The 10,785-nt window shown below is 56.2% G+C and overlaps 1 protein-coding gene across 1 annotated transcript; it reads right to left on the reverse strand.

Moving 5' to 3' along the window:
* Nucleotides 1-2,381: 2,381 nt before the first annotated feature.
* Nucleotides 2,382-5,943, reverse strand: LOC113205013 (cell surface glycoprotein 1-like). The gene is made up of 4 exons (XM_026420435.2): nucleotides 5,836-5,943; nucleotides 2,945-5,559; nucleotides 2,681-2,863; nucleotides 2,382-2,582 (listed from the first exon to the last, which is right to left on the reverse strand). The coding sequence occupies exons 1-4, from the start codon at nucleotides 5,851-5,853 to the stop codon at nucleotides 2,471-2,473; spliced, it is 2,928 nt and encodes a 975-aa protein (XP_026276220.1). The 5' UTR covers nucleotides 5,854-5,943; the 3' UTR covers nucleotides 2,382-2,470.
* Nucleotides 5,944-10,785: the final 4,842 nt, after the last annotated feature.

Raw genomic sequence — 10,785 nt, forward strand, 5'->3', positions numbered from 1 at the left:
AAACTTGTTCGCTTCAGCTTTCAGCTTATATTTTTTAAATCCAACTTTTGTTTAGCCGACCCCGGTGTAGGGTGCAGTTACATCTGCTTTCAAACTTGTACATACTAGTACAAAAAAAATCTGTAAGGGACTAATAAGGGAGACAAACTAAATTATTTTTTTGAAGCACGAATCGATCTTATATTTTCCCGCCGGATTGTGAAGAGTTGCGTCCTTCTCTTTGCACGGTGCAAGGGGAGGGGAGGGCTGGCAAGACTTACAGGAAGAGAGGTTCATTATGGAGGTTCACAGCCAACTACACAGTGTAATCCGCTCCCCGAGACATCACAGTCGGCGTTGTTGCGAAAACGCACGGAAATAACCCTTAACCCGAGCTAGCTTAGCTGGAATAGTCCATGTATCAGCTACGACTAGTTTTTGCTCGGCCATCTTTTCAAGTTATAGCAGTCAAATGAACAGTTCTGCTGGGTCAGATGAGACGGTTTTCTAACCAAAACCTCTCTGAGATTGAGCAAAAATAGCGAATTTTATTTTGTGTTTTTCGTTGGCTCATCCTCATAATAACATCAAACATTATCGTCCCACTTCCACCCCCAGAATCGTTTTCTCTGCAGTCGTGCGAGAGGAGACATGTGTACCACAAGAGAATAGAGCCCTTCGCTCGTCCTTGGAGCCGAAAACCAGCGGCAAAAATAATGTAAAACCGTGGAGGGAGCGTCTTCCAGTAAGCAGGTCATGTTGCAGAAGTGGAGGCGTGTGGCACGGCGTGGCGCGGCGCGGCGTCGCACCCACGAGCAGCGACCCAGGCGTTTCTTTGTTGTTTCGCAGTTGCATATCAGAACTCATTCCGCGAAGGCAGACGAGACGGGGAGGCGGGCGGACGGGCGGGCGGGCAGGCGGAGACAGTCAGACTCGGGCCGCCGTGCCGCTGTTTCCAAACCCCTCCCTTCCAGCGGTGCGGTAAGTCTCAGCCAGGAAGGCGACACGGCGCGTATTTGATCATGTCAAACGCACGCAGAATTCGGCAGACACTTTGCAAGAAAGAGCCGGGGAAAATATTTGTCAGCTGTTTTGCGATTGTGCTCGAGTTTGCAACCGCACGTGTGTTCATGCGTGCGCCGATGAAACGTGTGTTCTCGAGAAAATTATGAATACCGCGCCTTCTAAAAGCGGGCATAAATTAATACCTTCCAGAGAGATGCACGCCTATTCCCGCGGCAACGCCGCCGAGAAGCAGCGGCACGCCGGCTGCGCCGCGACTTGAAGCGTTCGAAAGTCCGCGGCCAGAGCGTCGCGACGACAGGGGAGGGGGAGCGGGGATCCCTGCTTGGTCTGGAATCTCGAACGCGGCCCAGGCCGCAGGGATGCGGTTACTTAGATGCGGTGTTGTAATTGCGTCTCCACGTCCACAACAGTGTCATCTTAATATTTACTCTCGTTTTTTTGCCATGCACCTCGCTAACACTATTCACGAGCCTACGCGTCGTGATGCAATGGGTTCGTTGGCGGCATTTGGACGGATAAAAGGGCTCGAGCGAGCGCCTGCTTGCGGCGAACCATAGTGATAAAACTTGGATGTTATGGTAATGACACGAACCTTTACAAGCGAGAAATTGACTAATTATTCCCTGGTTTTCAATTTTAAAATTTCAAAAAAAAAAAATAATTAAAAAAAAATTATAAAACACTTTTACTGTACTAAATCGTCCGTAAGTTCTCCACATCCCTCTTATTCCACCACTCACCATCGCACTATCTCTCATGTTGGTACCAACATTGAAAATTGGCACCGGTTCTAATTTTCAAAGATGTTATTTTTGAAATTTATTTTGGATATTTGAACACCTCTATTGAGGCGTGACCATGACGTGAGCTCACTTTTCTTTGTTTTCCCAAAAATGACTCCCAGGATGCAACGCCGTACTGAACGTGCCGGTGTAAGTCTGTACGCTATGTGTAGCAGCATATCTCTTAATTTTCGTAAACTTCGAATTAACGCTAGAAGGGGTGCGAGTCAACCGCAGTGTGGCACAGGCCCGCTAACGAAGTCGTGGCAAACAAGCCGACGACACGACGGCGGAGCAAGTGACATCGCAAGTTCTGCTGGCACCTTCGCCGCGCGCGAGAGACACCCAGAGAAATAAACAGCAACTGGCGTGTGCTTATCTGAGGGAGGGACAACAATGAAGAGACAATCATTGAGGTTCGCGGTTTCTCACAACCATGTTTCTCACACCACGTGATTGTTGTCTGAACCATTACTTTATGGTTGTCCCTGAGCTGACCATGGTTATCACAGACAATATTTTTGGACTGCAGTGTACGACCAGCTGCCCTGCCCTCCAGGAACCTTGACACGAAGAGAGGATGGGACAACTACCTTTTCCGTAAAAAAAATATATCTTTATTATTTACATGCAGGCCGTGGGATGGCCGGTGCAGATCAGTCTTCAAATCCAAAACGACGGGCTCACGCCGCTTTCTTCATTGGCTCGACGGCTCCGACGCGAGAGTCCGCCGACGTGGGCTCCTCGGCCTGCTCCCCGATGATCGGCCTGAAGCCGTTCTCGTCCGCCACATACCTTAGCGCCACAGAGAGACAAACGCATCGTTAGGAAAGGCAAATTCACAAACACCGCAGCAATTTCTCACCAACAAATGAACATGACACGTTTCTGACCTCAGGCTGAAGTAGGTGCCGTCCGGGGCGGTGTAGCTGTAGCCACCGCTCACAGAGTTGGCCACCCTGGTCCCCGGGGCACGCGCCTCCCCGCCGGCCTCGCCTCCCGGCTGCTCCTCCGCGGCCGGGACCTGCTTCAGGACGCCGGCCTCAGCTACGCGGACTCCGTCCGCAGTCTCGTAACTTTGTGACAACAGAGAAGAAAAGTTCCAAAGTGACGAAAAGAAATCTGTAATGCCCTGTGATAGTGCCATGTGTACATACCTGTACATGTAGCTTCCGTCCGGATACATTTGGATCGTTTTCTCGACGATGGTTGGGGGGCCGCTAGGACCTGCGGGCCTGCTTGCGCACGGCACGCCGGTGTCAAAGTGCTGCCTCGGCGGCAACGCCCCCTGAGCAACCTGGGCGCCACCCTGAGCGGCGTCCCACCCGGTGGCAGCCTGTGCGCCAGCCTGCGCCGATAGGCGGGGACCTCCAAACTGCTGAGGGACTCCCTGGAAGGAGGGCGAGGACGAAAAATCGGGCATGTCCGCAGCCGGAAGTGGATAGACCACTGAGGAAACCTGGGGTTGAGCTGGTGGATCGGAGAAAATTGGTCGATTTTCTGCCTGTTGGGCAGCTGTGCCCCACGCTGACTCGGGTTCAGTCGGTGCAAAGGGCCTCGGCACAGTCTGAGGGTTCTGCTCGGGAGAGCCCTCGCCGGCTGAAATTGTCATCTGCTGAGAAAGGCCCTGAGGGGCCTGCTGAGCAGCTGTGTCCTGTGAGACGTGGAGGGGGGAAGTCACCGACTCCAGTTCTGATGGCGAGGGAACGTCAATGGAGATGACCTGCTGAGCTGCTGCCGGCGGGGGCTGCTGACGGGGTGTGTCCGGCTCCTGTGGGGTCTGCGACGGCACGCCGACGGACACGACCGCCGGCTGCAGGACCACGGCCGGCTGCAGGACGCTCATCGCATTGTCCTGGTTGTCAGGAAGCACGATATCAACGTGCGCGTCCAGGGTGGGCGCCAGAATGTTGCTGACGGCAGCCTCGGGGACCAGGATGGGGACCACGGGCACGACGGGGACAGAGGCGGGGGCGGGGGTTGTGGTCACGGGCGCTTCCGACGAGCTGTGCACCGTGTAGATCTGGAGGACCTTCTGCCCGACGGGGCTAGGGGCATCAGATGGCGCGCTGGGAGCGCCGCTGCTCACCATCGGGTCCTGTGGGGCGCCGCTGCTCACCATCGGCTCCTGCGGGGCGTCGCCGCTCATCCCCTGGCTCGGCGTCGAGGCGGCGAGCGGCACCAGGAAGGTCACCGGCACGCCGTCCTCTCGCTGCGGCAGCGGCTCGACGATCTGGCGCGCGCGGCGCACGGGCAGCTCGCCCAGGATGGACTCGTCGATGGGGGCCTCCAGCAGAGTCTTGACAACCTGGGCGTCCGACGGGGCGTCGCGGCGCGCCCGGGCCGAGCGGCCCACGCGGAAGCCGGAGAAGTCCGAGAGCACGTAGCCGTCGAACCGTCCGCGCTGCGGGGAGCGCCTCGGTCGCGAGGGTGCGGCGCCGGTTTCCAGCGAGCCCTGGGATTCTATCGACGCAGATTCGGAACGGATCGTGCGCTTTTTGTGGTCCTCGCTGGAGCTGCTGGCGCTGCTGGAACTGCTGGAACTGCTTGAGCTGCTGGAAGATGAGTCCGATGAGTCCGAACTGCTGCTACTGCTGCTGCTTATGTCCGGGTTCTGTACTATGGCGTAGAGAACGGCGGCCGAGCTGCTGGGAGCGCTGCTGTCACCCGCTGCGCTGGTCGCAACGGTGCTGGTCAGCAAGATGGTGACGGTTGCTGGCTCCTGCGGCTCAGCGGCAACAGTTGGTTTGTCATTGCTGACCTGCATGCCCGACAGGGTCGACGCCGTCGAGGGCAGAGCCTCCTCGCCGGCAGGCTTGTCCGCGACATCCGACGAACTCTCGACGGCATCGCCACTTGCGGTCGAGCTGTCCGAGCTGCTGCTGCTGCTGCTGGGCGAGGTGGTGATGACGGCATGCTCTGCCTCCGTGACGCTGGACAAGCCTGGCGAGGCCTCCGTCACACTGGGCAAGCCCGTCGAGGCTTCCATCGTGTTGTCACCCTCCCGCCGCTGCCTCAGGTAGTCTGGCTCGTCGTCACTGCCCGGGACCGAAAAAATATCCTTGTCCGCCTGTCGGCGCGCGCGATCATCGCTCCTGGCCCACAACATCACCGGCTCATCATCATCATCCGCGATGCCCTCCTGGACGACCTTATCGTCGGTCTGCCTTCTCGCCCTGCTGTTGCCCCGCGCCCAGGACGGCAACTTGGGGTCATCGAGGTCACGATACACGTCGTCGTCGTGGTCCTCGTCGTCATCGTCGGGGCTACGTTTCCTTCGGCTCGGCGCGTCGTCCTGCTCGACGTCGTCCTCGTCGTCCTCCTCAGGGTACGCGTCGTCCGCACGCCTCTCGCGGGGCGCTGTGAAGTGGGCCCCGTCCACGTCGGCCGCCTGCTGGCCGCTGCCCTCGCGCTCCCTGGCCGCGACCTCACCAGTCAAGATGTCCGAGGACGTGTCCGAGGACGTGTCCTCCCGGCGCAGGCGGTGCTCGTCCTCCACGTCAGAGGTCTGCCCGAAGGGAGAAACGAGCCCGGGTCTCGTTTGCCGCCTGAAGCGCTCCACCGCACCGTCACCATCCGCGTAGTCGAACCCGTTGGCGGAGAAGTCCTGGTCCAGGGCCGACTGCCGCGCCGACCTCCGCTTCACCCCGGAGCCGCTGAACATCCCGATGGCCAGGGCGGGCTCGTTGGGGTACGGCGATGGGCTGTCCTGGACGCCGGGGCTGCGGCCGGCGGGCAGCGCCGACACCGCCACCAGCGCCAGCGCAACCTGCTGCAGTCACATTGAACGGTTAGTATGCACAACAATTGGAATCAAGTGCTTAGCTGAAATAAATTATTGGTCACTCCTAGGCCGGGCCCCGGGCCGAGTATATTTGCAATAGCCTTAAAGAAAGCGATATTTTTACTTGGGCAGATAACAAAAGTAATTATTTACAACGATCATTTTTCCTCAATAAACAAAAATAAGATGAAGGATCAAAAACCAGGTCCAAGGAGTAAGACCCACTTCCCAAATCAGATGCTGTTATCTCGTGTTGTCTCTTACCAACAGGATCCCCAGCATGCTCGTGTGCGGTGGGTCCACGAGCCCGCTGCACTCGCTGGCACTGACCGCTGCTCGGGGGTGGGACCTTCTTATACCGGACCCCCCGCGTCGCCCGAAAGTCGCGCCCTGGTGACAATCGAAGTGGCCTCTGAGTCGCCCCGCCGCGCCGGCCGCCCTGGCCTCGCCATGTGACGCGCACCCCGCTGCGTAATCACTTTCAAACACGAGCAGGTCGAGAGCGCCTTAAGCACCGACTCCGCAATGACGTCCTTCTCTGGGGCGATGCGGAGGTTCGCGGCCGCGCCCGCCGCTTAGGCAGCCCATCCTACGGCCTGGTGTGGAGGGGCGCCGGTGCGCCGGGGTCGCCGGGGTGTCCCAGCAGCAGCACAGCAGACGCAGGTTCGACTTGTGCCTTTAGCAGCGTGCTGTCAAGTTCATTGAGCAAGAGCTACAAAGTCGTCACACGCCATGCAGTCGGTCACACAAAACGAAATGTGGCGCCATACTACTACTGCTGGAAAGCAATTTGAGGAAGCATTTAGCAACACTAGGAAGCGTCGAATTTCTATAATGAGCTATAGCTATATTTTACGGGGAACAAGGGGGCGAGTGGAGCGAGGTATTTAATACAGTCTTCACCTGGACCAGCACAAACCCTGCGCCAATCAGAGGCGTGCTTCTGGGGCTGGTCACGAGGAGTCCCCCTCTGATAGGCTTTGTGATGGTGGGATAACACCTTTTGAAGTCGGAGTAAGAAGGTACAAGGCGATATCCCTCGTCTCCCTCTTTTTTTATAAAATATTCGATTCCCCCTATTTGAAGCGATATCGGTGCGGGTAGAGGTAGGTCATGGTTACAACACTTCCGTGTGGTGTGTTATACAACCCCACTGGCGACGCCGCGCCGCGCCGAAAGACGCGCCGCCCGAGCTTTAAATGCAATGACATTGTCTTCCCACTCACCCGGCGGCTGCGTCCGCAGCGGCAGCGTTAGCAGGGGGGCCGCCGCCCTAATGCATTCCGATTGGCCGCGAAAAAGGGGGAGCCGCGGCGGCGCGGCGGCAATAAGAGACCCCCTCGCGACGCGTTCGAATAGCGCGCCAGTCGGCGGCGGCTCCCCATTGGCCGAGGGGCGCAGCAGACGACGCGGCGGTAATTAAACCGCAATCAGTGCGCCACCTGCTGGGCCCGGCAGAAATGAAGCCACGCACGCGCCTCTGGTGCGCCTCTGGTGCGCCGCTGCGCCGCGAGCAGCTCTGCTGTCTGCGAACAATAAAGACAAGAATATTAAGAATGAGGCGGCTCGCGCGCCGAGCTCACGCGGGGCTTAGCCAACGTCACTTACACACCCTTTCTCCGCCACAACCATTCATCTCCGGCGGAGCGGGTCACATACTCGTGCAACGCAAAGGGGGGAGCCGCGGGCAGGCCGCGCTGACGACGAAAATGTAACACGGCAGAGAGGATGCGACGTGACGTGGGGCGTTTCTCTATTATGGTTGCAGCCTACCAACGAGACTTTTTCAAAGAGAACTGCTCAGTGTCCATAAGCTGAACACGTCATTTGTATCGCAAGCAGATCTCTCCTAAATACGGACGAAGGGGTCGAAAATCTCGAATATGTTTGTGGACTGTCCTTTCAGGACTTGATAGCTTAAACTGAAACCTTTATTGTGAACCAGCCCAGCTGACTCCATGCATGTGTGGTGGTCCCCTATGCTGAACTCCGTTTGTATGGGGCTGCCTAAACCAAGTGTCTGGATGGGGCACCCGCCACGAACTCCGTGCGTGCTTAAGGCTCCAAGTTCCGAGGTGCGCCGTCCTCGTGTCAGACACGGGACACGGTCTTTCTCGCTACTTCCGGTACGGTCTGGATTTAGAGGACCACTGAGAGAGAGGGCCGGGGAGGCCACCGGCAGCGTCCCGCCCCGCGCAGCGCCCCGCGCGCACCCTGAGGACGCGGTCCACACGACGCCCCAGCCAAACTCGGACCACTCGGACCGAGGGGGCTAATTTGGCGCCGGTCCGCTGGCGTCCCTAACTGCAAGGTCGCGTCGCCATGAACTTTGGCAGTGCGTGCGCGCCCAGCGGGCCCAGTGCCCCGCCGCACGCCGAGCGTGTCCGACCGGGGCCTACCTCAACAGTCTGTGCAAATGTTTTGCACTGTTCATTTGGTTGTTGTAATGTTTTGAAGCTTTACGCATTTTTCCAGAGCAAAACTTAAATGCGTAGCGAAAAAAAACATAGGCCACACACAAAAAAGAAAGAGAGAGAGAGAGTGTATATTATGGGGCCGATGATGAGTGCGAGCGAGAAAGCGGCAGCAGACAGCAGCGCTCGGTGCAACAGGTCGCCGCTCCGTCTAATCGTTGCGCTATTCATTTTTACAGCTGCCACACAAAAGTGAGGTGAGCGGGCTGCCGCTGCCGCCACGCGGGCGGCTGCCGACCGTAACGCGCGCGCTCGCGCACTCACACACACACACGCGCGAGCGGGGGGACTGGGCCACCCAAATCGAAGAGACCATAGAAGTCAGGCACCAGCACCAGCAGCAGCACCTGCTGCACTGCTGCAGCCTGGGCGGGCCATAAGTGTTGCCTAGTACCTTTACAGCCTCCCCGACCCGCCCGGCTGCTCTTGGCCGGGCCTCTTATTGAGAGAAAGGTCACGATGAACACGCCGTGATAGTGGCGATGGATGCGGATAATGATGACGACGCTCGCCCAGTAAAATAATTTTCCGCAGCCTAATCCTTTTGTTTTGCCGATAGGTCGCCCAACGCGGCGTCGGCGGCGGGCCACCATCGGCGTTGGGCCACGCGGTCCCACCCACTGCACCTGCCGCTGCTGCAGGCTGCAGTCAGGTGATGCACAGGATCGATGTTGCTCCCCCAGGACAGAGAGTGATGCATGAAAAGTTAAAATTAGGGCGAAGCGGTAATGAAGGAGTTAGCTAACTGCATTTTACAGGTTTTACTACAATCATCAAACAACAAACATCAGACATCATCATTAAGCATCATTAGACATCATCAATCATCAGTAGTAAAGGTAACCTTACCTAATAACATCATCACATCACACATCATCAAACATTATCAGACATTATTAAACACAATTTTAACCTTATTCAACATCATCAAACCCTTCTATATGTTGTGGACTGTTGGCACCACTGAACATGTATCATGCAGGGCCGTGACTCCCTATAAAGTCACGTGATTTAGTACGAATAAACCTCTTGTTGATCTGAACTCCAAGCTGTCATCTGTCATTCACCTGCTCCCGACCAGACACGACACTATAAACCACTCATTTGCCTTGGTGTCTAATAACTCAAAAACCTAAAATATTTAAAATGTTTGACAAACTTTTACGAGGGCATAAAAACTATTTTTTCTATAAATCCCAAATAAGTTCACAACGCTCTCGTTAATAAAAAGATAAATAACACTTTTGTGCCTGTTCTAATCACGCCATCCCCTTATCACTGTGAAAAATTGTCGTACCGGGTACAGGAAAATTTTCCATGGAAGAAGTCGTACAAGTACAATCTAAAATTGTACAATTTACTAGCCCTATGTATCGACTTGGAATCGAATATCGAGCGACAACGGAAGGTTGTACATGTACGACTCGTATTGTAAATGGCAAATTACAAAATATATCGTACATGTACAAATATATTTCTCACAGTGACCTTGAGTGCACTAAGAGAAGGCGTGCCAATACAACAACGGCGACATGTCTCAGGCCGTGCATCTTTGGAGGGCGCATCGGGGCGCATATTATTCTTACTACCTGCTGTCTGGCCAGCGCAAAACAATCGTGCATCAGCTATACCGACCGGCGCTAGCTCATGTTCGCACCTATTCCATTAGGTCAGGACCCTGAGCAAATCTTCTCCGACAACCAGCCCCTCTATTGGCACTCTTGGCACTAAAATGGCACTGCATTCGCTGGCCGGCTCGCCGCGGGGCCGGGACAGCAGACCTGCCGGCCCGCTTCGCATCGGTCACCGGGCATGTGGGACGGGACGCCAATCAGATCGACTGTGTTTGACGCAACAACAAGACGATGCCGGGCCGGAACGTTGATTAAGGCATCACAGACAAAACGGCGCCGAGACGAGACGAGCGCCGAGGTGCGCGCCGCGGCGGGCCGAGCCGGGCCTAGAGACCCAGCACAACCACAAAGGAGGGGCTTTTCGAAAAGTCGCGTAATTCAGCATAAATTATGTCGAGGCGTGATGTCACTCATGACTGGATGGACCACAACGCACCCGCACTCACTCCTACGCCTTGCATCGTCAACTCGACCTTAAACCCCCAACGCCCGCCTCGCCGGGGGCGCGGGGCCCTTGGGCAACAAACAAGTCCTGCTGCCAAGGCCACCGCAACGCGCCGCCGCCGCCCAACCCACCCGTATTGCTCGTTCTGACAAAGTAGTGTGTACTTTACATCGACGGGGCATTTTCTTCAATCATCATCCCCTTCGACCTTTTTTGTCATATTTGTTAGGAAACATGTAAGGTATTGCATTTAGCAAACTAACGACGAGCTATCATACAACACGGGAGCACAAAAAACAAACTTATACGGGGTTCAAATGCAATTTGTCTATTATGAGTCCTAATCGAGCGTGTCCATCAGTGGCTGACGGATGGCCCGTGTCGCAAGGGGGGCCAGTACGCTCCACCCCAGCGCCCCGCCCCGCCGCGCCCACGGAGCCGGCGTAATGTGTAGCACTTTCCACCTGAGCTCGCCTAGTCAGCGCCTAATATGACGCAAACGCAAAACGGATACTTCAAAATCGCGACGTCTTCCCGCAAGCGGCACCAGCCGAAGACCACGTCCTTCAAAAACAGCAACTCCCGGTTTCAGAGAGAATGCTCTATGCTCTGAAATAGAACTAGCCTCTAGGGTCGGAGAGAGAGGGAGGGAGAGGGAGAG

Source organism: Frankliniella occidentalis, unplaced genomic scaffold (assembly GCF_000697945.3).
Source record: "Frankliniella occidentalis isolate FOCC.00 unplaced genomic scaffold, Focc_3.1 Scaffold111, whole genome shotgun sequence".
NCBI classification, from domain to species: Eukaryota; Metazoa; Arthropoda; class Insecta; order Thysanoptera; family Thripidae; genus Frankliniella; species Frankliniella occidentalis.

Coding starts and splice junctions, on each gene's coding strand:
- LOC113205013 (XM_026420435.2), bottom strand. Junction 2,864..2,944: donor GACGGAAGCTACATGTACAG/GTATGTACACAT, acceptor GTTGTCACAAAG/TTACGAGACTGCGGACGGAG. Junction 2,583..2,680: donor GGCACCTACTTCAGCCTGAG/GTCAGAAACGTG, acceptor TGTGGCGCTAAG/GTATGTGGCGGACGAGAACG.